The sequence below is a fragment of the Daldinia caldariorum genome (genome assembly GCF_022478825.1).
Source record: "Daldinia caldariorum strain CBS 122874 unplaced genomic scaffold F4812scaffold_1, whole genome shotgun sequence".
Classification (NCBI taxonomy): Eukaryota; Fungi; Ascomycota; class Sordariomycetes; order Xylariales; family Hypoxylaceae; genus Daldinia; species Daldinia caldariorum.
In genome coordinates, this window is record NW_025953037.1 from 3228053 (window position 1) to 3255285 (window position 27233).

The 27233-nt window shown below is 46.9% G+C and overlaps 9 protein-coding genes across 9 annotated transcripts; 5 read left to right on the forward strand and 4 right to left on the reverse strand.

The window, feature by feature from the left end:
• Positions 1-1070: 1070 nt before the first annotated feature.
• On the forward strand, positions 1071-3194 carry F4812DRAFT_411359 (peroxisomal 3-keto-acyl-CoA thiolase). The gene is made up of 4 exons (XM_047932610.1): positions 1071-1466; positions 1541-1626; positions 1700-2061; positions 2194-3194. The coding sequence occupies exons 1-4, from the start codon at positions 1460-1462 to the stop codon at positions 2993-2995; spliced, it is 1257 nt and encodes a 418-aa protein (XP_047795358.1). The 5' UTR covers positions 1071-1459; the 3' UTR covers positions 2996-3194.
• Positions 3195-5301, reverse strand: F4812DRAFT_411361 (NAD(P)-binding protein). The gene is made up of 4 exons (XM_047932611.1): positions 5042-5301; positions 4717-4959; positions 3914-4658; positions 3195-3846 (listed from the first exon to the last, which is right to left on the reverse strand). The coding sequence occupies exons 2-4, from the start codon at positions 4955-4957 to the stop codon at positions 3402-3404; spliced, it is 1431 nt and encodes a 476-aa protein (XP_047795359.1). The 5' UTR covers positions 4958-4959; positions 5042-5301; the 3' UTR covers positions 3195-3401.
• Positions 5302-7004: 1703 nt separating this feature from the next.
• Positions 7005-8247, reverse strand: F4812DRAFT_36765 (carbonic anhydrase). Its single transcript, XM_047931893.1, has 2 exons — positions 7969-8247; positions 7005-7700 (listed from the first exon to the last, which is right to left on the reverse strand). The coding sequence occupies exons 1-2, from the start codon at positions 8087-8089 to the stop codon at positions 7108-7110; spliced, it is 714 nt and encodes a 237-aa protein (XP_047795360.1). The 5' UTR covers positions 8090-8247; the 3' UTR covers positions 7005-7107.
• Positions 8248-12005: 3758 nt separating this feature from the next.
• F4812DRAFT_411373 (50S ribosomal protein L30e-like protein) lies at positions 12006-13465 on the reverse strand. The gene is made up of 4 exons (XM_047932612.1): positions 13357-13465; positions 13048-13119; positions 12463-12972; positions 12006-12408 (listed from the first exon to the last, which is right to left on the reverse strand). The coding sequence occupies exons 1-4, from the start codon at positions 13357-13359 to the stop codon at positions 12208-12210; spliced, it is 786 nt and encodes a 261-aa protein (XP_047795361.1). The 5' UTR covers positions 13360-13465; the 3' UTR covers positions 12006-12207.
• A 198-nt stretch (positions 13466-13663) lies between these two features.
• F4812DRAFT_37122 (adenine nucleotide alpha hydrolases-like protein) lies at positions 13664-15142 on the forward strand. Its single transcript, XM_047931931.1, has one exon. It carries the CDS (start codon positions 13826-13828, stop codon positions 15041-15043), a length of 1218 nt encoding a protein of 405 aa, XP_047795362.1. The 5' UTR covers positions 13664-13825; the 3' UTR covers positions 15044-15142.
• F4812DRAFT_37121 (uncharacterized protein) lies at positions 15143-15968 on the reverse strand. Its single transcript, XM_047931930.1, has 5 exons — positions 15782-15968; positions 15646-15700; positions 15478-15574; positions 15322-15416; positions 15143-15263 (listed from the first exon to the last, which is right to left on the reverse strand). The coding sequence occupies exons 2-5, from the start codon at positions 15691-15693 to the stop codon at positions 15243-15245; spliced, it is 261 nt and encodes an 86-aa protein (XP_047795363.1). The 5' UTR covers positions 15694-15700; positions 15782-15968; the 3' UTR covers positions 15143-15242.
• Positions 15969-16365: 397 nt separating this feature from the next.
• F4812DRAFT_37167 (uncharacterized protein) lies at positions 16366-20667 on the forward strand. The gene is made up of 3 exons (XM_047931934.1): positions 16366-17372; positions 17434-17481; positions 17540-20667. The coding sequence occupies exons 1-3, from the start codon at positions 16631-16633 to the stop codon at positions 20233-20235; spliced, it is 3486 nt and encodes a 1161-aa protein (XP_047795364.1). The 5' UTR covers positions 16366-16630; the 3' UTR covers positions 20236-20667.
• Positions 20668-21444: 777 nt separating this feature from the next.
• On the forward strand, positions 21445-23501 carry F4812DRAFT_411382 (glutaminyl-peptide cyclotransferase). The gene is made up of 2 exons (XM_047932613.1): positions 21445-22796; positions 22856-23501. The coding sequence occupies exons 1-2, from the start codon at positions 22138-22140 to the stop codon at positions 23325-23327; spliced, it is 1131 nt and encodes a 376-aa protein (XP_047795365.1). The 5' UTR covers positions 21445-22137; the 3' UTR covers positions 23328-23501.
• Positions 23502-24526: 1025 nt separating this feature from the next.
• Positions 24527-27091, forward strand: F4812DRAFT_37199 (ENTH-domain-containing protein). The gene is made up of 4 exons (XM_047931937.1): positions 24527-24998; positions 25090-25159; positions 25222-25442; positions 25499-27091. The coding sequence occupies exons 1-4, from the start codon at positions 24926-24928 to the stop codon at positions 26863-26865; spliced, it is 1731 nt and encodes a 576-aa protein (XP_047795366.1). The 5' UTR covers positions 24527-24925; the 3' UTR covers positions 26866-27091.
• Positions 27092-27233: the final 142 nt, after the last annotated feature.

Here is a 27233-nt window from a genome sequence, read left to right on the forward strand (position 1 = left end):
GGCGTTGTTAACCTGGAATTATTGAGGAAAGGGGGAAAAAAAAAGAACAGGAGGAGGAGTAAAGTATGATCCAGAGAATTCTGCAATTCCCTAGCTACTTCATACCTTTATAGAGCTCTTGGATATTTAATTCGCATGCGAATAACTCCAGAGCAGTAAAAACAATACGCAGCTATCTGGGCTATGTAGGTACCTGCAGTAGCGTTGGCAGCCATCCAAAATCTCTACCATTGGGCAGCAAGTCTGACTGCCACAGAGGAACTAGCATCATTGCACTGATGTCCGCTTAGGCGCATTAGATACTTCGATAGACGTTGGACAGCGGGCAAGAGATTCTAGCAGAATCTTAAGAGCAGCTGTAAACCCCATATTTAGACATCTGTATAGAGGTAATTCGCTTCTATTAACCATGGCCCTATTATTCAAGTTAGTGACCGCCTCAAATACGCGCGTTATGTTACATAGCAAAATACCTTGGTAGGGGGTGAATACATCAAGACCAGGTAATCAGAACCAGGTCCGTGGAATCTAGACCCAAGTCACCGACGCGCATTTTGACTGTCAAGGCGCGAAGAATATCCTTCGAAGCACTTTAGGTGATGCCAACATAATTCAAGCTGGTTAACCAGGCACTTCGTATACGCTGATATAGGACAAGCAGTACAATTGGGGACACCTATATAAAGACTTCCAATCTCGAGGCAACTGGAACTTTTATTAATCCCCAGGTAACTTTAACTCCGAAGTCTAATAAAAAAAATATACTTACTTTGTATAATAGTACCTAGGTACAGGTATGTTCACCGAGGCTTAGGGCTATGACCGTGTATGTCTTACATTAGGTATTTGTACTATGTAGCACATCAAAACAATATTTTCAAGTCAAGTCGTAAATCGTAGATAAAAGAATAGAAGATAGAAGACGATCAAAATGCGGAGACTAAGATAAATCGGGCTAAGATAAATCGAGGCTAGGTACTTGCGGAAGCTGGGAAGTTACTCCTTGGCTTGAGATGGGGAACTGGGGAAGCTTATAATGCATTACTACTATTGTACTATGTATGGTTACAGCGTTGCAAAAGCATGTGCCAGGTAAAAACTCTGGGGGAGGCCACTAGCTTAAAGCCTTAAGCATGTGAAGAAACATTAGGTAAAAACTCCCTTATAACAACATAGATACCTCGGGTCATTGGTAGTTGTGGGCCCTTCTGACATCAGCGTGAAAGAGTTAGCGTTATTAGCGCAGAAGTTCAGACTGCGTACCGGAACTCTACAAGCGCGACGTTAGCTACCTGCATCCGAGGTTCGAATTAACTTTCCGCTGTCATCATTATCATCATCATCATAAAACTCCGGGTTCATTCCTTCTACATTCTCGTTTTTAACTGTATATCTACCTACCTAAGGTATATACCATAGCCAACCAAGTCTTAAACAACTTAACACAAAGAAAGTAACAATGGGTGGTTAGTACATCTTCGGGTCCCAATCAAAACATATAGCTAGGTACCAGGTAGCTAACAAAACACGACAATCCCAGCCCTCGAAAGATTAACACAGATCTCCGGCCAGATCTCCAGCTCCAAGTCGGCGCGGGACAAGCTCCTCGAGAAGAACCCAGACGACGTAAGCCTCTCACACTCTCTCTCCCCAACTTCTCTATATTTCCAACAACAAAGCTAACAATTCCGGGAAACAGGTCGTAGTAACAGCATGTCTCCGAACGGCGCTCACGAGAGGCGGCAAGGGCGGGTTCAAGGACACGCAACCATCCGACCTGATGGTGGGAGCTCTGAAGGGTCTTCTGGAGCGCTCTAAGATTAACCCGGCCCTGGTAGAGGACGTGTGCGTGGGTGAGGTGCTCGCGCCGGGCGGCGGCGCTACCGAGATGCGCGCCGCAGTTCTTGTCGCCGGCCTTCCCGAGACTGCCGCCGTCCGAACCGTCAACCGCCAGTGCTCGTCGGGCTTACAGGCCTGCGTCGACGTCGCCAACCAGATCCGCGCTGGCATGATCGAGGTCGGTATCGGTGCCGGTGTCGAGAGCATGAGCTTGCAGTACGGGTAAGTTTCTTTTTTTTTTTTTTGTTCTTCTTTCTTTCCCCCTCCTCCTTTCTTTCTCTTAACGCTACTTCATAGAATACCATTGAATGAATGCTTTTAGCTGACAATTGCCTCCCCCCCTCCCCCTAAAAGTCCCCAAGCCGTGACCGAGTTCTCCGAACTCCTCGAGTCGCACCCCGAGGCCGTCAACTGCAAGGTGCCCATGGGCGTCCTCTCCGAGAACATGGCGCAGGACCTCAAGATCTCGCGCGAGGACCAGGACGTCTTCGCGGCCTCGTCCCACGAGAAGGCCTACAAGGCGCAGGAGGCGGGCCTCTTCGACGAGGAGATCCACCCGCTGACCGTCAAGTTCACGGACCTCAAGAGCGGCGAGACCAAGGAGATCACCGTCAAGAAGGACGACGGCATCCGCCCCGGCATCACCGTCGAGTCCCTGGCCAAGGTCCGCCCCGCGTTCGCGGAGAACGGGTCCATCCACGCGGGCAACGCGTCGCAGATCAGCGACGGCGCCGCCGCCGTCCTGCTCATGCGCCGGTCGACGGCCGAGCGCCTGGGCCAGCCCGTCATCGGCAAGTTCGTGTCCGCGAGCGTCGCCGGCGTCAAGCCTCTGCTCATGGGCCAGGGCCCCTGGAAGGCCATCCCCAAGGCCCTGTCCCTCGCCGGCGGCCTGACCAACGACGACGTCGACATCTTCGAGATCAACGAGGCTTTCGCCAGCCAGTGCCTCTGGTGCGCCAACGAGCTCAAGATCCCCATGGACAAGATCAACCCCAAGGGCGGCGCCATCGCCTTCGGCCACCCCCTCGGCTGCACCGGCGCCCGCCAGGTGAGCACCCTGCTGTACGAGCTGCGGCGCCGCGGCCAGAAGATCGGCGTCACGAGTATGTGCGTCGGTACGGGTATGGGTATGGCTGCCGTCTGGGTTGCCGAGTAGGGTCGTTAAATATTCTAAATTAGTTTTTTAAGTCCGTGTTCTAATGCCGTCGCACACCGCGGTGCACTTCGTAAAAAAAACATGATCTTCGCCCTTGGAAGGGGCCGTTGCATGTAACGAGCCATGTCTAACGTACATGACAGAAAGAGTGATCGAAGGAACGCAACAACAACCATGTACAATGTATATATATAGGGGGCGTTTAGTATATTTATATGAATATGCAATTACTATAAGATTCGTTGCCATCCATCTCTAAAATACATTGGGAATATGTCATTCAACCACATGATGCATATCAAATTCACTATTCCCATGCCTCTCTTTTATGCCGAGACGAGCCCCGAGGGAACGTAGACGACTCCAAATCATCGAAAATGGGCGCTAACGGTCTACAATCCTCGCCCTAAGAGAATCCCTCGACATGACTGCCCAGCCCCCTTTCTTGTGCTAATCGCACGACCTCGAATCCGACTACGAGGTCCATGAGTCCTAGTCCCACACTCTTATAGATGACATTTCCGACTGAGAGCCAACGCGCCAGTTGGTGGTCATGTCCCGACTTGTGCTGCTTATGCCGCTGCTCATCTACGGGCCCCTGACTCGAACTTCGCCTATGGTGAAAAGGTAAGGAAAGGCTACTGCCCTTCCGGCTCGGGCTGCGCGACGAGGAGCGCCTACTTTCGTTGCCCGGCACCGAGTTACCCGATTCGGACCCGGCAAGAGTTGAACCGGGTGATGCGAGGCTTTCAGTAGATTCATTGATGGAAGAGGTTTCGGCAGAACTCTGAGACATCAGCGATTCCTCCTCTTCCTTTGCCAGTCTATGAATCATGACCAGCTCACCGAGTCTAGTTATTGTTAGTTATTTCGCTCATGTACTGCTAGATCTGTTAGGTTAGATGCTACGGGACTTACTCGACGAGTTGGTTAGGCTGCAAGCCTGCTTCGATAATCTCACCCGCCTCTTTCAATGCCCCGTCCAGAGTGTCCACAACAATAACCCCACCTTCAATTGCGTGTTTATGAAAATGATGTCCGGAGGTTTTGCTCTTGGTGGCCTGGAGTAACAGCTCTCGAGGCAGCTCACGCATATACCTTGTATAGCTCCCTATCGCAATGATCAACCTACCCTTCCTACGGCCTTCGTGACTTGTCAGTATGCTGGCCTCGAATAAATCTACGGTGCTAGGCGTGCAACAGTAGATGACATCTGCCGCCCTCAAGTGCTCCTTTAGTAGTCGATCATATTCCCTGTAGCTAGGAGTTAGGAGGCCGAACTCCGTCTGCTCCCATCCCTCACGTTGTTTGATGCTCTGGGGAATTCCATGTATCTTCTTAAAGGTTTCTTTGGCGCTTTCGCTGAACGTCTTATTGATAATGTATACATGGCGAATGCCATCACCTCGCAGCATCAATGCTAAGCGCATATGCCAATAAGCTTGTAACCCCGACCCAAACACGACAAGGGTTCGGACCGAGGCGCGCTTAACGATGAGACAGGAGGAAGCAAGCGCGGTTCGGAAAGCGGTAAGGGTCTTCGCGTGGAGGAAGCCTATAGGAGATCCTTGAGGAGAATAGAGGGTTACGGATCCGGTAGGTCGGATAGCCGGCAACGCTGTATCTACCAGCTTGTCTGCTGATGGTGCCGACAAAGTCACGACTACAAACTGGTTAGCCAAGAAAGATTCAAGATCGCCAATGCTTGGCTATAAACTGACCTTTTACAGCATGGCCAAGTGAACTAATGGAAGGCATAAAGAGCGTAGTCGCGCCAGTAGTATTGGAGTGTACTGATATGCGCTCGGGTTGATGAACGGTGCCATCTTTTATGGACTGTGTACCTGTTGAATACTCGCGAAGAGCATTTCTCAGGGTGTCGATAAATCCTCGGGCTTCTTCTTGAGTAAGAGTTTCCAGTAGGTCGGAAATCTGATCGTCTGAAAGAATTGTTAAAGACATGGCTTTTAACCTCGAACCTCGGGAATTAGCGCCGTAGGTAATTTGGGTACGTTCCTATAGCATTTAAAGTTAATTGTTAAATACCTGTTATGGTCCTCTCAACGGTCTTTAGCTTAGGTATCTAAGGGATAGATGAGGAATCTTGAGGGTAGATTGCTCGAGGCCATGTGGGAGAAAGGAAAGATCCGACTCTCGGCATCCGAGTCGAAGGCTTGGCTAAGCTGCACATCCACACACCAACAACCATTTGATATTCCATAATACACACGTATAATATACCTAGGTACGTAAGTGATAAGGTCATTTGAAAAAAGAGTAAAATCGCTATGGCTCCTAGCTTTGGCCCATTTTCTTTTGTGCTATGTATGGGAGAAAGGAGATGAGTTTGAATGGTGTCATGAGGAAAAGACAGCTATTGGTTCTGACAAAATAATAGGTATCGAAATAATAAAGCGATACCGCATCGTTCTTACCTCTTATACTAACACTTTAGGTATGCGGTACACCTGCGGGTAGACACGGCTGTTACATTAGGTTAGGTAGTATGTATTGCACCTATCTCGCGTAAGGCTCACCTATTATAGCAAGAAGCTAACTACCCCGCAATTGTTCGTATTGTACCGGGTAGGTATTGTACATACTTGTTACGAACCAACAGCCATCAGAAAAAGCACTAGTCAAACAACCAAGAAGCGGGGTAACCAGGGATGCGGCAAAACGCCGGCATAATCCACGATGAGGCTCAGGAAACCTGGATTAAGCTGGATTAAGCTGGATTGACCTAGATTCAGAGGATTTGGATGGATTAACTCTTAAAACCACCAAAACCACCTTAATCCAGACAACATAGGCCTTCAGACAGGCAGGATGGCGAGTCTATATAAACCATCATGTATCTAGTCATTCATTCAGGTTTCCTTAGCTATCAATCTAAGTCTTATATCTAACCCATATGAGGGGAAGGACTCCAAGCCTTCCTGACGAACACTTCAACGTTTATTTGACACTTGACTCGTATCGTTACTGTTTACCTGAAAATCAAGACCCATCGGCACTACACTCTAACGGACCTGAGTGTAGGTTCGTCACAATACTATAGCAGCAGAACCTTGGAATTTTAAACCATTGGGATGTATAATGATCATTGATTAGAGGCTAATGCTAAACCATGTCCAATGTTAAGGGTATGCTTAATGCTAAAGGTATGCCTAATATTAAAGAATTTCTAATAGTTAACTACTTTTATTTTTTCCTTAATATTTTACCACTTAATTTTTAAATTTATATGTTAAAAAGGGAAAAAAAATTAAAAAAAATTTTAGCGTTAAGCATACCTTTAGCATTGGGCATACGCTTAGCGTTAGTCATTAATTAATAATTATTATATATCTTAAGCATTGCTCCCCAGGTAACGGTTATATATTTTAATATTTATATTAACGCTTAAAGCTTTGTTTAATGGTTAAAATTCCCAGGCCTCTGCCGCTACGGTAGGTATGTGGGAGTTATGTATATAGAGAAAATCTAAAAGCTTAGCGATCAATCAGTTACATTCTAGTAGGTATGCTAACCTTACTAAGCTTAGGTACCAGGTACTTCGACTAAAAGGTAACCAACCATCAAATTTGCAGATATAGAGTATATGCGAATTATATGATAATACGATATAAGATGGAAGACACATAAAATTTCTTCATTGACCAATAAACACCAATTCCCCCCTCCCCCCCTATTCATAAGAAAAGCGGCTTAATCGCACGCTCTTTCGCCAAATTTCCATAGTATGTACGGTAAAAAACCGTCGCCAGTACTTTTTTCGATGCCTTTCGAAAACTTTGGGATATAGATCTCCGCTTCTCCTAAACGCCATCCTCCAAACAAAATTGACCCTTTCTGTTCTGTCAAGGTAGGTATCTCTTTATAAGACCAAACTTCGCCGGCCATCCCATATTCACTGTCCGAATTCGCTATCCGTTAAATGACATTGCCTTGCCCCCTTATTGCTGTTCTTTCTCCCCTCCCCCTTTCCCTCCCAGGCCGTAACAACCAAATTTTTATACCGAAACAAGATGGGATGCATAGGTATTCCCAAGTTCATAAACGCCCCTGATTCGAAACCTAACCACTGAATACTTTCCCGCATGTTCGGTTTAGATGGCTTGCATGCTGCTAACGCCATCGTTCCTGAAAACTAACATAGCATGTTTTCCCCTAACAATGCCCGAGTCGCCATTAATACCATTTAGCCCGTAACGTCCTCCCTTGCCCGTGCCGATGCCTAGGTCACGGATGCGGCCCGTTCCGATGTCGAAGAAGGTGCCGTGAATTTGTAATCCTCTTTCGGCGATGGCGTCCTGAATCGACGGGTTGGCCATGAGGACGTTAACGCCGGCCTCGACATTGAGTTCCGCGATGCGCACTGTGCGCTTCTTGTCGTCGGTGATGTTCTCCAACTCCTCCTTGTGTGCATTACGCACAGTCTTAAGAGGCACCAACCATGTGTCCAGCACGCCGCCGACGCGGTTGTCGCTAAGCGCAGCTGCAGCGCCGCCGCAGCACGAGTGCCCGCACAGCACCACGTGCTTCACTTTCAGGTGCACGACCGCATACTCGATAACAGCTGAAGTATTGATGTCGGTCGGCGAAATAATATTAGCAATGTTACGATGCACAAAGACATCGCCTGGTTGCAAGCCTAGAATCGTGGTCTCGGGACAGCGCGAGTCAGAGCAACCTAACCAAACTGTTGCACCACGTTTAACCGCGTTAGCCTCACTTTCTCCTCGCTCTTTCGGCAGGTTTTTTTTATAAAAAAAAATTATCATATTATCATCTCCGATGCGAGATCTCCGCACTGCATAAGCTGCGGCGCAGCAGAGACGCGGGATTCAGGAATGACCCCAAGACAGTACTAATGTTCTGTTGAGTGGGGGTCGTTTTTTTGGCTCATCTCGCATCTCAACAAAAAGTGTATTATATTATGCCAAGAAAAAAAGATGTTCAGGACTTACGGATTGCTGGCGACTGTCCCGATGCCAATTTGGGGAAGAAGTCGGGGTTCTGATGACCTTTGTAGCCGGCCCAGGCTTGGTTAGAGCTCAGCGCGTAGGCGAAAGCATCTTCTGTGGCCATGGTAAGCGAAAGCGTTCCCCCTCTCCAAAAAGGTTACCTCGCCAATCTCGGCGGGATCTCAAAAATAAATTTAAGCGTATTTTTGGTGTATGAGATATGAGATGCAGGGCGTCCACCCCTGCGGATCCAGATCTAGGATTTACCGACCCCTTTTCTTGGCGGGGGAAACAAGAGAAGAGAAGATAAGCAACGAGTAGAAAGAGGAATAGCAACACGTACGAGGAGGAGCAGGCATCTCGAAGCAGCAAAAAGTTGGCTGCGGCCTTTTATATATGTGATATCCGGAGATTGGTAAGGTTAAGTGCAGGCTAGGAGGTATGATGACCACAGGAGCGGCACCCAAGATCCCAGCACGGAACAACTGGAGGCGGGATGTAGGTGTAGGGATGCAGAATATGAGCGAATTAGGAAGTCCCAAGCCCAATCGGATATGGTGCTCGCCCACTTCGTTCACACCTCTCAGGAGGATCCTGTCCTGTATGCGTTTGGTGCTTTGGGTGACTAGACCGAGGTTCTGACTTTCGTCTGGCCTCAGCTCAAATCGCGCTCGACCGGATCGGTATTCACACGGAGGCGGCCGTGATCGTACGGAGGTGTGAATCACGCGACGGGCTGGTATCACTGGCTAACGGTGTGGATAAAGGATGACGGTGCAGCTCGGTTTTCGGACGGATAATCCCTCATCCAAGTGGGTTCAGTAAGGAAATTATATACAGGTATGTATGTTATGAAGAAAAGGAGAACCAGGTAAACACAGAGTAGGGACACGTAGGGTATATAAAAAGCCGAGCTGGAATCAAGGAAGGAGAAAAGTCTCAGGATACCAAACAAGGGCTGTCAAACCTTGCATCAACAAAGCGATGATCCATGAGGCTTTAATAGTGTATCACGCTGGTCACGCTGGAACTCTTCAAGAGGGAGATCAAAAGGTAGTATCGCTAAGTCCGGAGTCCGGGGTAAAACAGTAATCTCAACTGCTACCTAATCTTAGATAGATTGATAGATTGGTAGATACGGTAACTACCCAGGTACATAGGTAAATAGTTGGAATATATCTAACATCCCATCCAAAGCATAAATAACACAACCCCCCAATCTTCCAAATCTTCCCTGATGACCGCTTGCCCAGACCTTCCCTACCAAGGTTCGAGGGCTTCGCGCTTTCGCGGTGCTAACCAAACCATGTATATCTGCTAACTAAACTCAGGTAGGTTGGTATGTATGGTGTTGTACGCGGGCAACCGTTGGATAAGCATAAGCATGAAAACGGGGTCGTAAGCGGGAGGCGGCGCACGGGAATTTTGGGACAAGCGCGGCATGGATCTAGATTACGGATATTGGAGCAGGTACTTAAGCTAGGTAGGCTGCTAGGTAGGTAACATGTGTGGATTTCCCGTTAGATACGCACAAATTGCCAAGCGGCACTACATGCTTTGCGCTTGGTTCCATTGTTGCGCTTGGTGGTACCCTCCGAGGGAAGTACATACCATAACCAGTCCATAGATGATAGAGGAACAGGGTCCAACAGCCAATCTGCTTTGCAACGTGCTCGCCAAACCCCTTCTCTCCTCCCCCCATTATTCCCCCCTTGCCTGGAACAAGGGCCTCTTTACTGCAACGGCTTTACGGCATAGGATGAAGGAACAAAGCGGTGAGAGGCTCGATGGCGCCTGTCAAACGAAGTACGTATCCTGGGAATCAGCTCTTATCTAGGTATAATACCTACCTACGTTACGACTAGGTACATCTTGCTAGCTTGCTTGCGTAATTCTTTATTAAAACTCTGGTTCGGTTGCTATGCCGTATGTAACTACCTAGTAACCTAAACCTAGTTGCCCTGCCAGGAGGGATGGTTTGCTCAGAGTAGGACACGTCGATCGTGACTCCGGTTACCTACCTCCCACCTGAGCTGATGAAAACATCTTCCATTGACGAACATACTGGATATCGTGAATAAGGAAAACTACCTTAGGTGCCTAGGTAGGTGACAATGGAGGAGGGGACACTGTCTAGTCCTCATGAGCGACCACCTTGGTTGGCGGGTTTTAGTTCCGTGTATTTAGTTCGTTGTATTAGTGCCACGTGACGTTACCGTCCATATGGCTCCTCCTCGAACAAGCTTCCCCTCCCTCGTAAGTTGTAACCAGGTGAGAAATTAGATAGAAGACTAGGAAGTGGGATGCATGGACATTAACTGTTGATACCTAGAAGGGGGTATTTTTCTTGTAGAAGATTGGTAACCTAAAATAAGCTTCTTTAATTGAGATGTGTCACAAAATTAAGACTTTGGGGCAGTGCCTTTTTCAGTCCTTTTCTTCTTTCTTTTGCTTCCGTGATTCTATGTCAATGTAAGCAAGTCACTCACTTACATAGAATGAGTACCTGGTATCTTCACATCTCCGGAATTCTACTTATGCATAGCTCTATTTAATACCTATCGCGATATCTATCACGATAACGAATCCTCAACAATTGAAGTCTTATTAATAGTTTGGTGGCTGTGAGCCTATGACGCTTCAATATAACTGCCAAGAACGCGGACCCTGAAATCAAACGCTTACCACTTTCCAGAACACATCTATTATTATGTAGTAACCACGTGCTTGATTTACTTGGATTTAGTACTTACACATAACGGTCTTGGCAACAATGGCTTACCATACATATAGGTACTACACCAATTTTATATTTCCAATACTTAGGATTTACGCCACAATATATTTGATAATATGAGTCCATGTAGGTATCCATCTTGTTAAGAATTCGCATTTTAAACCTAGGTACATGGTACGCAACCTTCAACTTCAATAGTATGCAATAAGCTACCTAATTACTTCTTTCAGTAAAATGTTTATCTTCCCCAGAGTGACCGGGGTTATCTTCGTCATCGACGTTACAGATAATAGCAAACCGTTTTACTTCCCCAAGGTCAAAGCCGAGCTTAGCAGGTCTCTCTCTAAGTTATCCGGGACAGCTATTTACCGGTCCCCCCTTTTTTTAATGCCGCCCCTTAAAATAACAACACCAAGATCCGGCCACCGCTACACGACGACATGCCAGCAGAGCCTCCGAGGATACATACCTCACTAAGTTTCGTACCTAACTCGGTATTCACCCGCAAGCTCCACTGTATCCAATCTAACGGGTCTGTGTATGAAGCTCTAAGTATACCTCATATATAGCTCAAGAAGTAAGGACTAACTAATTGAACTAACTGACTTACAGGTCCCACCAGCTAACAACGACATAGCACGACGGGCTGCGATGCCTTCACCGACGGGTAGAAGTAGGGCATTTCTCGGTAAAAACACCATGTCTCGAACGAACCGGGTTAATTGTCCTAAAAAAAAAATTATGCTCTCACCGAAATTTATGGTGGAAGAAATTTCCCTCGAATAATTGCACTATAAGCTAGCAGCAGCAACGACGTTGCCGAGGATTGCCGGTAAGGGGGTTGAAATACGGCCTTTAGTAATGGTCTCAGAAAGGTCTTATATCTCGCTTTATTCTATCCCAAAGTATTCTAGATCCTAGTTTCTTCATGATCCCGACGCTTATCTAGGTACGGTAGCATGTTGAATATTCCAAGATGCCGCACCGTAGGTCACAACATGGAATATCTGAGAATAGGCATTGTTTCAAAACATATAAGATCCCAGTGCATACATAGCATGCCCGCACCGCGTAAGCTCCAACACATGAGGCACCATGAGGCTGCAGAATACCAAGTCTAAGCCAAGAGCGTGGGAAAATACGACGCAACAAGGAGATTTCCTTGGCGTCCTTGGCTCCGTTCGACTCTCCCTACGCGGCAATCTCCCGCGACACCGTACGTACCCAGCCAATCCGGGTCCAAGAATATCACGTTTTTGGAAGATAAGATAACCGCCAAGTCTTGGCTCGAACGGTTACGATATTACGAGGTGATAGCAAGTTTTAGAATTTTAAAATTTACGAAATTGCAGCGATCATTCATTTGTCACATTTGTCGTCGGCGAAACTCTGCAGATGGAGTCTAGGTAGGCTGTCAAATCCATGTGGTTGGTATTCCCTTTTACCTCCTCCAACGCCGGAACTGTGCAAATATAAAAATCATGATCCGTGACCAGCCTTAACGCTTAGACCTTGATGGCCGTATCCAAAGCCTTCTTGCTCTTCTCAATGCGCTTGTTGGCCTTGGCACCCATGATACCACCACCCCATTGTCGTCGGGAGTTCTCAGATCCGGCAAGATAACCATCCTTGATAGCGCTGACGAGCTTGGAGAGCTCGTTCTTGTCCTCCGATCGGACTTCGGTGATAGCGAGGACAGCAGCGGTCTTGAATTTCGTTAGTCAGACGTATCTAATGTAATATGAGTGACCGATGCATACCTTCTTGTGGACAACGGTTCCGAGACGGGCCTTGCCCTTGATGATGGCGTAGGGGACACCCATCTTTCGGCAAAGAGCGGGCAGGAAGATGACCAACTCGATGGGGTCAACGTCGTTGGGGATCAGGACAAGGGAAGCCTTCTTGTTCTCGATCAGGCCGACAACGTGGTTTAGACCGTACTTGACGGCGTAGGGCTTCTTGCTGACATCCTCCTTCTTCTTGCCCTCCTTGATGGCGGTAGCCTCCTTGACCAATCGCTCCTTCTTCTCGGCCTTAGACTCGGGTCGGTACTTGTTGAGGAGCTTGAAGGCCTGGGCGGCGGTGTTGCGGTCCAGAACATGCTGGAACTGGGAGATAGCTGGGGGAACCTTCAGGCGGAGGTTGATGATCTTCTTCTGGCGCTGAAGACGGACATACTCGGGCCACTTCACCATACGGGAAAGGTTTCGCTTCGGCTGGATGTCCTGGCCAATACCGAAGTTTCGGGGTCGCTTCTCGATGAGGGGGTTCTAATCGATATGTTAATATAATTCCCGGGGGTTTTAACCTAGCAAATGATTGAAGGGATTTGATTCTTTACTCACCTTGGGTGCCTTCTTAGAACCCGCCTTGGAGGCGAAGGGGGCCGGGGCGGCCTTCTTACCGGACTTGGGAGGCTGTCATTGAGAAGAAAGACATCAGCAAATGTGTTCCATTGACTGTAGTCTTCCTTGAACTCTAGAGAGATGATTGCGAACGGTATTTCTACGCGTTGCGCAAAGATCTCAAGCCAGTTCCTCACCTGCGTCAAAAGACGACAGGCGGAATTTAAGCAACTCGACGAGCGAGTGCCATTAAATTATTTCGCTGAGTGCAAGCAAGAGCACATCAGTCTCGGACGGTTAGGAGCTTACCATATTGATGAAGTGGTCGTGTGGTCGGCGTTGGGTGAAAAGATGCGACCGAATTGAGAGGTGTGAAGAGGAAAGAAATCTCGAGTAAAAGTTGCGAACCTGAGAAAACAGAAAAAGTTGTGCGTAGGGTTTTGCAGTGGGCTGGAAGGTAAAATATCGGGGAATTACCTTAGCGGCTTGCTGGCTAAGACCAAAGTTAGCTTAGTTCACTTTGCCCCTCCAGAGTCCAGAGTCCAGAGTCAGGTACCTTTGTACTTTTTAATATTCCCAAAGTTGAACCCCACTAAGATTCTTTAAACGTCCTGAACTTTGACATGTGCTGTAAGCCATGACTTACTTGAGTCGGCCTTCGTAAATATTAAAGAATTTGACTCTATTCAGATTTATTCTCAATAAAATTCGCCTTATCTTCTACTAATATCATTTTCCTATCTATATCTCCATATAAACAATCGAGTTGTTCTAGAGAATGCCACCGCCGCTCTGTGCCCTCTGCAAGACAGAGCGAGCCCTGATCAAAAGGCCAAAAAACTATCAGAAGCTCTGCAAAGGCTGTTTTATACGAATATTTGAAGACGAGGTGCATCATACAATAACTTCGTCGCAGCTCTTCTTCCCCGGGGAGAAAGTTGCTATCGGCGCATCAGGTGGCAAAGATTCAACGGTTTTGGCTTCAGTACTCAAAACTCTGAACGAGAGACATAACTATGGAGTTGAATTAATACTCTTAAGTATTGACGAGGGTATCAAGGGATATAGGGATGACTCTCTCGAGACTGTCAAGCGCAACGCGGTGCAGTACGATATGCCGCTGAAAATAGTAGGCTACGATGAACTATACGGTTGGACCATGGACCAAGTTGTGGAGACAATCGGCAAGAAAGGCAATTGTACTTATTGCGGCGTCTTCCGACGACAGGCTCTAGACCGAGGGGCAAAGATGTTAGGGATCAAGCATGTCGTCACTGGCCACAATGCCGACGATGTTGCAGAGACCGTTCTTATGAACTTACTTCGAGGAGATCTACCACGCTTATCAAGAAGTACAAGTATTGTCACCGGAAGCGACGCCAGTGAAGTTAAGAGGAGCAAGCCGCTCAAATACTCATACGAGAAAGAGATCGTGTTATACGCGCATCACAAAAAACTCGACTATTTCAGCACAGAATGCATCTACAGTCCGGAAGCCTTCCGGGGAAGTGCCAGGAGTTTAATCAAGAATCTAGAGAAGGTCCGTCCCAGCGCCATACTGGACGTTGTTCGAAGTGGTGAGGATATGGCGAGATTGGTACCTGGTGCTACGTCAAGTTCTTGTGCTTGCGATGGGAAGACTGCATCTAATCGCACCCCTGCCGACGAAGATAACATTGGCGGCTGTGGTTCATCGAACGGCCGTACAAATGGTGGTGAGATGGCAGCTATGGAGAAACAACTCCGAGAAACCGAAGCCGCTGAAGCTGCCGGACTCGAAACAGAGGTCACGGCTGAGAAACCTAAAACAAGATCTCATGATAAGCCAAATTCGATCAATGGGCAATTAAAGACAGCCGGTACCACTGTGCCCATTAGGTTAAAGCAAAAGCTGGGTACATGCGAGAAATGTGGCTATATGTCGAGCCAGAAGTTATGCCAAGCATGTATGCTTCTCGAAAGCCTGAATAAGAACCGACCGGAGATTACGATATAGAAATAGCATAAGGCAGGCGTTCCGGTATCCTTTGGGTCTACTAGAATAGGATTAAAATGATACCCTTAATAGAGATGACCAGCATCAAGTGTACGATATGACAACTCGTTTATGAAATGCTGTATTTTGTAGACTTTGTACAAGTAGCTGTTCATCGTAGATAATATGTCTTCCTTCCTTCGCCTCTCTAATTTTCCATCTACGTGAATCGCTTCTCGACCTATACCATATGTCAGTTTCGGGTATCGCCAATATATCCATCGGTTATAGGAACATACCCTCCATGGGTTGTTCAGCTCGAATCCGGCCGGTGCTACGGGAGCATCGCTCTGTCCTCGGAGGTATCCTGTGAGGCGCATGTCGCGATTCATCACTTCGAGAAATTAAGTCAGTTCCCTCTGAGCGAAATGCGTCACAATGCGAATTCATCATACTTTGTCTGTCCCACTGATCTAACGATCGCCTCGCCCTCTTGCCGCCGTTGGTCCAATGTCTAAGTTTCGAAAGTCCCGCACCAGTGGCGCTGAACATCTGGCAAGACCTTAGTATCCAAGCAAATATATCATTAGGAGACTGGGTCGTTATCGGTCGAGAGTTCTTACGGCTAGGATGATTCCATAGGGAATCAGCGCTTCGAAGGGGACGCCCATCGCGGAACTGCAAACTAGGTGATACGACCAGAAATTAGTATGGAAAGTATTAATTAGAGATAGTTCATATTGGATTTTAGTGACTCACAATTACTATATGCCCTCGCAGGTCGGCTTCAATTGTTTATTTTTTTTTTATAGTAGTCAGTTCACGAGCAACTCGCAGTCGCTTTAGCTTTAGCTTATTGTGTGATGAGGTCAAGTCGGACGAGTTCGGCAGCCAATGATGTCGAGTCAATATTATGGCCTGAGGACGTTTCTGCCTTAACAATTTTAGCTACCCAGGTACATAGTAAGCATTTTTATTCAAATGCACTGGGGCCTGGGGTACCTTGGGCGTTATCTATATCGGGTTAGTTGGAGCGCATAACTTGTTGCTCAGGATCAACCTTTCTCGAGCTGACTAATTTGTGGAGCCATGAGAGTTACACCACCAACTCTAACTCACTTCGCCAATCCAAAGGCAAGCGCGAGGGGGGATTCATTTTTCTCACTTCAAAACACATTAATCACTCTTTGTCGCATCTTCCACTCTTTATTTTGATAGGAACACGCGTCAAACATACCCCTAAACCGCGGGGTACTATGAATAATATCCAAAAGTTACCCTAATTAACCATTAGAGCGCGTCGACGACACTTTCAAGCCGACAGAAATAACTATAGTCTAACACGCTTCAAATGCCTTCGGTGTCGCTCGAATTCGATTTTGTACCTATCCCATCTCTATATTTCCAACACCTACAAACCTCATAGCCAGATTTATCATTTTGCGACAGGCATGCGACAAGGTCCTTCATAACGCGAAGTGGCGCGACCTGGAGGTCTTGGAGCAACTTTATTGCAAGATAACCCCCTAATACGACGTCGCTACCCCAATAAAAAGCAAGTTCGACTAAGCGATACTCATCGACTCGATCCGCCATATTGGTAAGGCGATGGCCAATACGCAACTCATGCAAGAAGAACTACAACAAAGCGTAGTACTGTCCGAAGAGGATGCTGAATTTGAGGAAGACTTACCAGCCGATCCAATGATGGTAGACAGCGGCGGACCCCTGCCTTCCGGCAACTCAGGGGATCCAGGTTACGTAGAAGCCGATCGAATCGCCAACAATTACAGTAGTGGTAGTACGATAGGTGCCAATGCGGGACCTTCAGACGAGACAGCTCCACACTTCGACGCAGAGAGTGGATTAGACGGTATACCAGCTGACAATGTTGATACTGGCGATCATGAGGATGGAACCTCTGGTAGTGACGGCGACACCCATGACGACGATGATGCATTCGATATTGATGTAGAAGGGGAGGATGACGACGATGATGACGGTGGACAGCATCACATTGATCCCAACGCCGATTCTAGCAACGAAGAGGACGCGGAGCACGAGGCTGCCGAGGAAGACGAGGATGAAAACGAAGGTGTTGGCGCTGTGAAGATCAGGCCCGGTGATACTGATGAAGAGAGTGATAGTGACGATGATATCAGCCTGGTATCACACTCTAGTAGTCGGGAATCAGCAGCAGAATGGGAAGAAGCCGTTGATAATGATGACGATGACGATGACTCCGACGCTGCAGACCCTAATAACTGCATATTCTGTAAAAAGGATGAGGAACATGATCCGGGAGTAGAGTTCGAGGCCTATCTTACATGCAAGGGATGTGAGGATCATGGTACGTATAACGTTTTTACAGTGTTCGTTGTTCTGTAACTAATCTTATTTGTGATGCGCAGCTCACCAACAATGCGCCCGCGAAGAGGGAGCACTCGATGATAAAAACAGTAAGTGCAACCATGATGACTCTCCATGCTAAGTTACGTTACTCACCTGTTTATGTAGATGCGTCAAATTGGAAATGCCCGGACTGTGCTGCTGATTCAGGGTCAGATTCAGAAGCAGCTTTTGATCATGAAAACGCGGAAGGTGGTCAAGAGATGGAGCTGGATGGTGGTGCTGGTGATAGCGATTTATCCCCTACTGCAGCCAGTCGATCAACTGCTCCCTCTCAACGTGGCACGAACAAGCTAGATTCGCATACTGTTTTCGATCAGTTAGTACCTGACGAGGACCATATGGATGGCTCGCGAGTCCTGCGAAAAAGGAAGACATCATCACCTGAGGCGGAGGTAGATATAGAGGAAGTAATGTCGCTGCGCAAGCGAAGAAAAAATACTTCCGACGAATCCGCCGTGGACGAAGCTATTCAAGAGACATCAAATTCGGCAGAACCGTCGGGTAGACAAAGGTCAGGGCGTTCTCTACGACGCAAAGCATCTAGCACAGACGCTCTATGCACGGTTATTAAGAAGTCGCGCTTTAGCATGGTAGTAAAGATGCAAGTGAGTGCTACAAAAATGCAGCAACTTTCACTTAACTCTAGGACCCGGAGAAAACGATCTGGCCGGACAACTGCATCACGATCGTCTCGATCATCTAGAAAGGTTGCTTCAACAAGAGCAGCAGCTGTTGCAGAACCGCCTCTAATGACCCCATTCTTCCCTTCTAGTTATTCCCAACCATTTTATTCGTTTTATGATAAGGAGCCCGATGAACTTAAAGGCAAGCCATATGGGGGCATCTTAACCGAGGAACAAGCTGATACGACAAAGACGCTGCCAACTAAGGATGATCGGCGCCGGTTCGATGAGGCGAAACAGAAGGCCGAAGAGGAATGGAGGAATAGATTGCTCGCCATGCAAGCTGAAGCCGAGGTTCCAGTAAAGAAGTCACGGAAGGCTTCTGGTCCCGCGAGCCAGATTGAATGCATCGAATTTGGCGGCTGGGAAATAGATACTTGGTATGCAGCCCCATACCCCGAAGAGTATAGTCGAAACCGGGTCCTTTACATCTGCGAGTTTTGTTTAAAATACATGAACTCGGACTACGTTGCGTGGCGACACAAGCTCAAGTGCGCTGCAAAACACCCCCCTGGCGATGAGATATATCGACACGGCTCGGTTTCCTTCTTCGAGGTTGACGGTCGAAAAAATCCCGTATATTGCCAAAACCTTTGTCTTTTAGCCAAGCTCTTCCTCGGTTCCAAGACACTCTATTACGATGTTGAGCCATTCTTATTTTACGTACTTTGCGAGTATGACGACCTGGGTTATCACTTCGTCGGGTACTTTTCTAAAGAAAAGCGTGCTAGCAGCCAGAATAATGTCAGCTGTATCCTCACATTACCAATTCATCAGCGAAAAGGGTACGGCCATCTACTTATCGACTTCTCCTACCTTCTAACCAAGGTGGAAGAGAAAACCGGTTCTCCTGAAAAGCCGTTGTCTGATATGGGACTCGTTTCGTACCGCAATTATTGGAGATTGGTCATGTGCAAATATCTAATCGAACATATGCCGCAGGACAAATCGCAGAAGAAAGGCTTAAGCATTAGGCAGATATCGGACGATACGGGAATGACTCCGGATGATGTTATCTCAGCCCTTGAGGCGCTTCGTTTCCTCGTCCGGGACCCGGTCACTCAAGTCTACGCTTTCCGGGTCGATATATCATACTGCCACAAAGAGGTTGCAAAATGGGAGGCTAAGAATTATGTGAAGCTAAATCCCAAAAATCTCACCTGGATGCCCTACGTCATGGGTCGTAGCAATGCTACAAACTTCGAGCTAGGGCCAGCTCTTAATACGATCGCACCCCGCGAGGAGGATGAAGAGGTCAAAACTGTCCAAACTCTAGCAGAGAGTGGTATTGCTACTGGAGATTTTGCCATAATGCAGCCTGCCAGCCAAAAACTCCTTCCAGGTGCCGAGTCATCTGTCCTTGAATCGACGGAGCCAAATGACGACGCCATTATGGAGACTAGTGAGGATGTAAAACCCAATGGCATTGGCCAGGAGAATGCAAATGCCTCTTTAAGTCGATCGGAAGACCCAAGTAATTCGGTTGGTGCTACTGCCGCTTCAAATGTCCAAGACGACGAAAACGATTGGCTCAAGCAATACGATACCATCCCAGTCAGCCGATTTCAAGTTTTCCCTCCGATAAATAACAGGCGCACGGCCATTTCACGTCTCAACTCGGGCATTGCTAGACCGCCTCTGCCACGTATCCCACCTCCAAGCTCGCGACGAACTGCACGGCCTAAAGTTCGTCGGTCAACCGCCGGCAGTACTGTCCGAAAGTCGGCGCAGAAGGCTACTTCGGGCAAACGCAAGCCTGGCGGCACGGGTCGTGGTCCCGGTCGATGGCCAAAAGGCACTAAGAAGAGCGATTATGGTAATGCGGACAGTGGTCCTGGCTTACCACCGGCTTGGGTTGAACGAAAGCGACTGGCAGATCTAGTAGCAGCTCAAGCAGTTGATGACAAAACTCAAGACACAGTCCAAGTGCAAGTCGCCGAGGCCAGCAAAAGCCAAAAGGGCAAGCAAGTCGCATCTTTCTCTGCTAAATTTGATGCTGCAACCGGTGCTACAATCAGTAATGAAGCCGCATTAACCGGTGACGCTGGCGTCGATGTAGATATGGGCGGAGTTAGCAGCCGCCAAGGAGATGTGTGTGCAGAGGCTGCAGAGACGTGAACCACCCCCCTTCCCCCCCTTTTTTTTTTCCCCTCTCGTCTCGGGCAGGCAATGTAGTTTTACAAATACCGCTGTATGTATACCTAGTCGCAACGGAATTTTTAGGGATTCGCAAGGAAAGATATTGATTCGCGGCATCACAAGCTTTGAGGAAAGCACATGACCAGGGGCGCGGCGTATAGGCGAAGAAACTTAGTTGCGATGCTGGTAGATACCTAATGGAACATTTGATTTATAGTAGTATTATTATTAATTTGGTTGTCCTTCAGAGTCTTAATTCCAAGGAGATTCAGGGAGGTATGCGTACCTAGAGGTTAGAATCCTGCCTTCATAATGTGCACGAAGGATTTGAATGAATTTAATGGCTATACTATAGCATGTAAATTAGATGCTAGTTAACGTCTATTTCGTCCTAGTTATACTTAATTCAGCTATGTTCATTTTGAAGTCTATAATAATCAGTTTAATACTTCAAGGCTTTATTTTCTCGTATGGTACATCCTTTCCTAAGCAGGACGTTTCGTACTACCTACATGTTCAGATATCAGAAGACGATACAGCTACTTACGGAGGACATCTTCCCCTGTGTCAGATACAAAACGTAAGGGTCCAGAGATGTCTGTGTCATCTACACTGCCTGCTAGGCACAAATATACCATATCATACATCGGAATGCCATGGCACTGGATATTATCCGCCCCTTCGAAGGAATATCAAGTCAAGTCTTTTTTTTTCTCTTTCGTTCAACTTACGCTTTAGTTTCCTTCATCCATAGAGGCAAGTAACTAGTAAACTACAGTATAATTAATAATAATAATCATCTGTTACAAGATGTTCATTGCAGTTCCATATAACTAATTTAGGATAAACTACCAAACTCTTAAGCGTGACTTACCTAACATGTTTGCCGATCCAATTAGTCAGGTCAGTATGGCTACCAAACATTTGTTATCAAGTCTTGTCTACTATCAGGCTAGGTGGTTAGTTGATGAGGAAGGTTTCAGATGCTATTCCATCTTATGACTTCCTAGACCGACGACATAGAATTCGTAGGCGTGCCAGGGGCCAGTGTGAGATAAATCCAATTATAATAATTCTTTATTCGTTACAAGGCTGTTGCCATTTCTTACTTATCTTGCCATTTACCGCTAGATATCTCTTCGTAACAAGTAGATACGATTAAGAACGTATTACAATAGTAATGAAACCCTATCATAATTGGTTTAACTTATTGGAATGGACGACACCAACTATAACGGATCGGTACATTTCAGAAGTACTTCTTGCTCTAGACATTTAATCTGTATTCTTCCACAATAGCGTGTTATATACCTGTACGTAACTAACTCATCATATCATACCTTCTGATTCCTTTTAAGTTTAGATACCTTGAGAACTGACCAGTGTAGCTCCTAGAACATATCTGGAATGACACTTTACTATCAAAATGCTCCTCACATTAACCTTGCGAAATCCACATTCTAAAATATCCCATGTCACTGTTTCTTGGAAATCGTAATATTCGTATTCATAGACTGATAAAATTCGTATTCGCTTGTATATTAGTTTAGGTACGGTCTAATGCATTTAGCCCTTAAACGCATATTATGGTGTCGGTTAGAAACATATGTCTTAGGAGGTATATAATGGACAAACATTGGAATTGATGCCGCTGACGGTTTCAGCCTTGCAGATAAGGATAAGGGGCAAGGGGCAAGGGGCGAGCAACCAATAATTTCGGGAACGGTTAAAGTTTGACTTTATCCAATTTGTTTTAGTTTCAATTCCAACGCTTCGATATCGATATAGGTATCAACCTGTACGTTTCAATTCAATTTTTTGACAGGCAGTTGTATAATGAATGGCTTCGCTGGTTCGAGGTAGTCAGCAGGTTAGGCAGCTATGAAGCGGCCGAATATGTTGTTGAACTTGATAATGCCAGGCCGCGTAATCGCGACGCTATTCCTCTTGGCCCTCCACTGCTTTCTCATCGCCCCCGTCGTCGCATACACGGCTTTATCAGATAATTTTCTCAAATTGATTCCGTCGGGAGGCGATGACTTTGATATCGAGAACGGAAAGCTTTTGGCCCCAATTTTAATCCCCCGAGTCCCGGGCACTCCCGGTCAGGCTGCTGCTCAAAAACATTTTGTCGACTTCTTCACTAATGAGCTGCCAAAATGGAGCATCGAGTGGTATAACTCGACTTCGAAAACTCCTACCTCAGGAAACAAAGAGTTACCTTTTGCGAATCTGGTTTTTAAAAGGGAGCCGCCATGGGTGAAGGAGGGGCAGTCAAATCTCCTGACGCTCGCGGCTCATTACGATAGCTTAATTACCCCTAATGGGTTTATTGGTGCCACTGATAGTGCGGTGCCTTGTGCTATCCTCATGCACGTTGCGAGATATATTGATAAATTTATTACCCAGATGCACGATGAGAATTCTGCACTTGGTAAAGGCGGAACTGTCGCGATGGACGTGGGCGTGCAGATTATCTTATTTGACGGCGAGGAGGCCTTCAAAAGCTGGTCAGCAACGGATTCATGCTATGGGTCTAGGTAAGCAATGATAATCCCCCAACTTTGTAAAGTATGGCATGGACTGACGTATACTTAAGAGCTCTTGCGGAACGTTGGGAGAAATCTTTTCACCCAGCGATGTCGTTCCATCGCAATCCATTGGATCAGATTAGCATATTCGTGCTCTTGGACCTTCTCGGTTCTCCTGACCCAACAATACCATCCCTATTCTTATCAACGCACTGGGCCTATAAGGCCATAGCATCTATCGAAGATAGAATGCGTAAGCTGGATCTTCTTGAGTCAAAACCGAAACGTCCCTTTCTACCCGAATCGGAGAAAGGGCCGACTGCTTTTCGGTCTCTCTACATTGATGATGACCACAAACCTTTCATTACTCGCGGTGTACCAATACTACATATGATTGCCTCGCCGTTTCCTGACGTATGGCATAGGATGGAGGACGATGGTGCTCACCTAGATATGCCGACTGTACGTGACTGGTCGAAAATCTTCACGGCTTTTGCGCTCGAGTGGTTGGATATGATGGAGGTCGAGCCTGTTACTTGACTGGGGTAAAAAAGGAATTCGATATCGGATGGATTATGAATTCCGCGAACTCTATATTCAGAGTTGTGACTATGTGATGCGATTGATATATGCTTACCAATATTGCTATTGAGCCATGCTTCTTTTAATTTATTACTACCAACCAATAATGCTACGTTTGCATATGCGTTCACCAGTAAGCAGGTCGTAATGCTACAAATGTAAGTACCTAATGCATGAAGATTTTATGCATAAAGGTACCTAACGTTTCCATGAAGCTCGAAGGGTTCAATTCGAGATTGAGGGCTCCACCAAGCTACGTCATAAAAGTACTGGTACACGGAGTAATGCAGGAGATGGGAGTGAAAATGTCCGGCACTAGAACGATTGACATTTATTAGGTGCCCAATAGGTACCTAGACTGACTAACAGGAACACGAGACAAGTCGATGGGACTCACGGGGACGCTTCCCTGCCGCGTCACAATGGCCACCCGAAGGGAAGAACTGCTGGGGAGGAGTTAGGTAATCTGGTACCTGCTGTTACCTAACCTGCTGTTGGATATGTGCATGCATAGAAATCTTAGGTTAGGTTAGGTACCTAGGTACGTATCAAATATCCCGCCTGACTTGACTCCATCTGCCCATCTAAACCAGTCCAAGTCCATTCCAACCTTAATATGTTAGTCTCCTATTTTTTTCAACTATCAAATCATCTAATCGCCTAATCTAACCTAATTTACAGCATTGCTTGCTAACTTGCCTTTTAATAATTCTGTTTTTTCCTCTTTCTCCCTTTTCGCCAATAAGTTTGTTAATTGAAAAGACGGAGAAAATTAAATACCTAAAATTACTTACTATTGAATTTCCCCAAACCCCCCCATTTCCTCTTATAACAACTTACTTAATTCTATTTTTTTTATTCATACTTTCCCCCTTGTATTGGTAATCTTTCTTCAAAAAGCCTTGCACGGTTGCGCGGCTGTGTTCTAATACAAATACCTGTAACAAATACCTATCCAACCATAGGTTAGGTACCTACCTTTGGCATATTCGTACCTCGGGTACGTATTGCTGCTGCGTCTCCTGTTGCCAAGGCCCGCCATTACGCCTGTCTCATAGTACAATACCTACAGGCTACAACGTGTAGGGCCACAAGCTTGGGCTCCCCTCCCAACTTCCTCAGTTCATCAATCAAAAAAAAGGTTACTCTAATCAACTAAATCTACCAACCTCCTTCTTCCTTCTCTCGCGAAGTCTGGGTCCCCTTTTTTTTTCTTTTAATCGTTATTTTAAACTATTAGAGTTTCTCTGTGTTTGTTCCTCACACCATTCCGAGTTCTGGGCATAAATTGCCTTCGGAGCTTGTTAACGGCTCTTTGGAATTAACCTTGACGAGTCTGCGACGACGCTGTAATTTACAGTGAACCGGGTATTGCGAGATAATCCGCCGGCTGGATTGCGCTTTCGTCGCGCCGACTACTGATCACTCTACGATCGTATCATCCCCAATATTTCAACCCACCACAATAAGCTCTGCTTCGTCGTCTAGCTTTCTTTAGTTACGCCACTGTTGTATTCGCATAACCGCTTTCGTTCGTTTGGAGGAATATCGCCAAGATGTCTAAGGTTATGAGAAGTGTGAAGAATGTCACCAAGGGTTACTCGAGTGTCCAGGTTAAAGTGCGCGAAGGTTAGTACGATGCCACTGTTTGCTTTTCATCCATACATAACAATTTATTGTGCGCCTGCGCTAGAATTGAATACTAACTTGTTGTCTGTAGCGACGAGTAATGATCCATGGGGACCGACCGGAACCCAGATGAGCGAGATTGCTCAGCTCACATACAATTCGTATGCCCACCTGCAATTGCATCTTGTTTATCTTATACCGATTCCTCTAACTGTTTCTCTAGATCGACCGAGTTCTTTGATATCGTTGACATACTCGATAAGCGCCTGAACGACAAAGGCAAGAATTGGAGGCATGTTTTGAAGGCATTGAAAGTCCTCGATTATTGTCTCCACGAAGGTTCCGAGCTTATCGTCACCTGGGCGCGAAAGAATATCTACATCATTAAAACGTTGCGCGAGTTCGTCTATATTGACGAAGATGGTCGGGATGTAGGACAAAATGGTGAGTAGTTCTGAGATGCAAACTAGAGACCGTACCGTTAACCCTTGGTGATATAGTCCGAGTTGCCGCGAAAGAATTGACAGCCTTGATCCTGGACGATGAAAGACTGCGAGCCGAACGGAGCGACCGAAAAACATGGAAGTCTCGGGTTACTGGCATCGAAGAATTCGCGCCCGAAGGGGTTACAGTCCCACGAGGACACAACCGACCTCAGCGACGTGTTAGCGATGAGGAAGAGGATGCCGAGTATAAGCTAGCAATAGAAGCTAGCAAATACCAAGAAGAGGAGGATCGAAGGAAACGCGAAAGCCGCCAGGGGGCCGAGGATGATGATGATTTAGCCAAGGCTATTAAGCTTAGCCAGGAGGAAGATGAACGAAGAAGGCGAGAACTGGAAGAAAGTAATGCTAGTTCACTTTTCGATGATGCTGGACCGAGCAACGTCCCTCAACCGACTGGCTTAAATATGGGATATCAGCAAGGTAGTAACGTTGACTGGCTTGGGAACCCGATCGATCAGAATCAGATGATGCAACCGCAACCGACCGGATACGTGAACAATTCGTATACTGGATACCCAGCCAATGGCTATACGAATGGCTATACGAATGGCTACAACAATGGTTTCAATCCTCAGCCAACAGGCGTATATGACCCTTACGGTCAACAACAGCAACTAATGCAACAGCAAAACACTCTCCAGCCTCCCGCGCAGCAGTTCCAGATGCAGCCTACTGGATACAATCCTTACGCACAGCAGCCCCAATTCCAGACCCAGTTCCAGCCTCAGCCTACTGCTTCAGAGCCGGCCGTTCAACCTGGAAGCAATAACCCATGGGCTTCTAACCAGCAAAACCAATCGGCACTCAAGCCGATGCCAACCGGGTCGAACAACCCCTTCGCCACCGGCTTTGGGCGTCAGCAGCAGCAGCAATCCCAAGCCCCGGCAATCCCGACTCTAAGTAGCTTGCAGAGTCTTCCTGAGCAGAAGTCTCTCCAGACATTTACTCCGTCTCCTCAACCTCAAGTCCAATCTCAGCCCCAACCTTCCTTTCAGATCCAGCCGCCTCAGAAGACTCTTAGCGAACACGAACAAAAGCTTAATGCCCTTCTTGCTAGCGGCGAGGGTATGGATACGTTTGGAAATACCGGAGAGCTTCGTATTCCTGCTCAGCATACCGCGCCGGGTACCTTTGTCAATTCCGCCGGTTCAGGTATGAGCAGACTTACGGCCGAGGCTACAGGCAATAACCCATTCCTCCGGCAGCAGTTCACCGGTATGCCAACGGTGTCATACGGCGCACCGCAGATGCCTGCGGCTACCGGACCGGCTGGCATGAACGGATACGGCGGCGCGAGTAACCCGTTCGCAGCACGACCGCAGCAGAATAACAACCAGGGGCAAGACCTCATCCAATTCTAGATTTCCCCTTTATGAAGACGTCCGTGATGTAAATCAGGCGCTCTTCATTTGCATGCCGTACCTATGCATGCACTTTTCTAAGCTGGGCCATACCCATCCCAGTTCATACTTCTCTCGTATTGTGTTTTTTACACTCTCTGGCCGACTACTAGTAGATAAGAGTAGATTGCCAGAGAGCTCATGTTTGTTTCTCCAAGGAAAATCATAGGTGGTGATTTGGGTCTACGATACAATTCCCTGTGCTGCTTCGCGCTGTGCTTGTGTGAGAATCTGGGAGGGATTTCATTTCATGGAAGCAACCCCTTAGTGTCGAAATGATCAATAGAAGACAATGAATGGGCCCCTCATCAGTTTTCAAACCCGTGTAG

Excerpts from the sequence above, each read along its gene's own strand:
- F4812DRAFT_411359 (XM_047932610.1), top strand. Across the intron at positions 1,627-1,699 it reads TCGAGAAGAACCCAGACGAC|GTCGTAGTAACAGCATGTCT; the intron begins GTAAGCCTCTCA and ends TCCGGGAAACAG. Across the intron at positions 2,062-2,193 it reads AGCATGAGCTTGCAGTACGG|TCCCCAAGCCGTGACCGAGT; the intron begins GTAAGTTTCTTT and ends TCCCCCTAAAAG.
- F4812DRAFT_411361 (XM_047932611.1), bottom strand. The coding sequence starts at position 4,957 with ATGTCTTTAACAATTCTTTCAGACGATCAGATTTCCGACCTACTGGAA. Across the intron at positions 4,659-4,716 it reads ACTTGGCCATGCTGTAAAAG|TCGTGACTTTGTCGGCACCA; the intron begins GTCAGTTTATAG and ends ACCAGTTTGTAG. Across the intron at positions 3,847-3,913 it reads CAGCCTAACCAACTCGTCGA|ACTCGGTGAGCTGGTCATGA; the intron begins GTAAGTCCCGTA and ends AACAATAACTAG.
- F4812DRAFT_36765 (XM_047931893.1), bottom strand. The coding sequence starts at position 8,089 with ATGGCCACAGAAGATGCTTTCGCCTACGCGCTGAGCTCTAACCAAGCC. Across the intron at positions 7,701-7,968 it reads GGGACAGTCGCCAGCAATCC|TTTGGTTAGGTTGCTCTGAC; the intron begins GTAAGTCCTGAA and ends GTGGTGCAACAG.
- F4812DRAFT_411373 (XM_047932612.1), bottom strand. Across the intron at positions 12,973-13,047 it reads GTTCTAAGAAGGCACCCAAG|AACCCCCTCATCGAGAAGCG; the intron begins GTGAGTAAAGAA and ends CATATCGATTAG. Across the intron at positions 12,409-12,462 it reads GAACCGTTGTCCACAAGAAG|ACCGCTGCTGTCCTCGCTAT; the intron begins GTATGCATCGGT and ends ACGAAATTCAAG.
- F4812DRAFT_37122 (XM_047931931.1), top strand. The coding sequence starts at position 13,826 with ATGCCACCGCCGCTCTGTGCCCTCTGCAAGACAGAGCGAGCCCTGATC.
- F4812DRAFT_37121 (XM_047931930.1), bottom strand. The coding sequence starts at position 15,693 with ATGGGCGTCCCCTTCGAAGCGCTGATTCCCTATGGAATCATCCTAGCC. Across the intron at positions 15,575-15,645 it reads CCTATGGAATCATCCTAGCC|ATGTTCAGCGCCACTGGTGC; the intron begins GTAAGAACTCTC and ends AGGTCTTGCCAG. Across the intron at positions 15,417-15,477 it reads AGATCAGTGGGACAGACAAA|TGATGAATCGCGACATGCGC; the intron begins GTATGATGAATT and ends AATTTCTCGAAG.
- F4812DRAFT_37167 (XM_047931934.1), top strand. The coding sequence starts at position 16,631 with ATGGCCAATACGCAACTCATGCAAGAAGAACTACAACAAAGCGTAGTA. Across the intron at positions 17,373-17,433 it reads CAAGGGATGTGAGGATCATG|CTCACCAACAATGCGCCCGC; the intron begins GTACGTATAACG and ends TGTGATGCGCAG. Across the intron at positions 17,482-17,539 it reads AGCACTCGATGATAAAAACA|ATGCGTCAAATTGGAAATGC; the intron begins GTAAGTGCAACC and ends CTGTTTATGTAG.
- F4812DRAFT_411382 (XM_047932613.1), top strand. The coding sequence starts at position 22,138 with ATGAAGCGGCCGAATATGTTGTTGAACTTGATAATGCCAGGCCGCGTA. Across the intron at positions 22,797-22,855 it reads GATTCATGCTATGGGTCTAG|AGCTCTTGCGGAACGTTGGG; the intron begins GTAAGCAATGAT and ends CGTATACTTAAG.
- F4812DRAFT_37199 (XM_047931937.1), top strand. The coding sequence starts at position 24,926 with ATGTCTAAGGTTATGAGAAGTGTGAAGAATGTCACCAAGGGTTACTCG. Across the intron at positions 24,999-25,089 it reads CCAGGTTAAAGTGCGCGAAG|CGACGAGTAATGATCCATGG; the intron begins GTTAGTACGATG and ends TGTTGTCTGTAG. Across the intron at positions 25,160-25,221 it reads GCTCAGCTCACATACAATTC|ATCGACCGAGTTCTTTGATA; the intron begins GTATGCCCACCT and ends CTGTTTCTCTAG.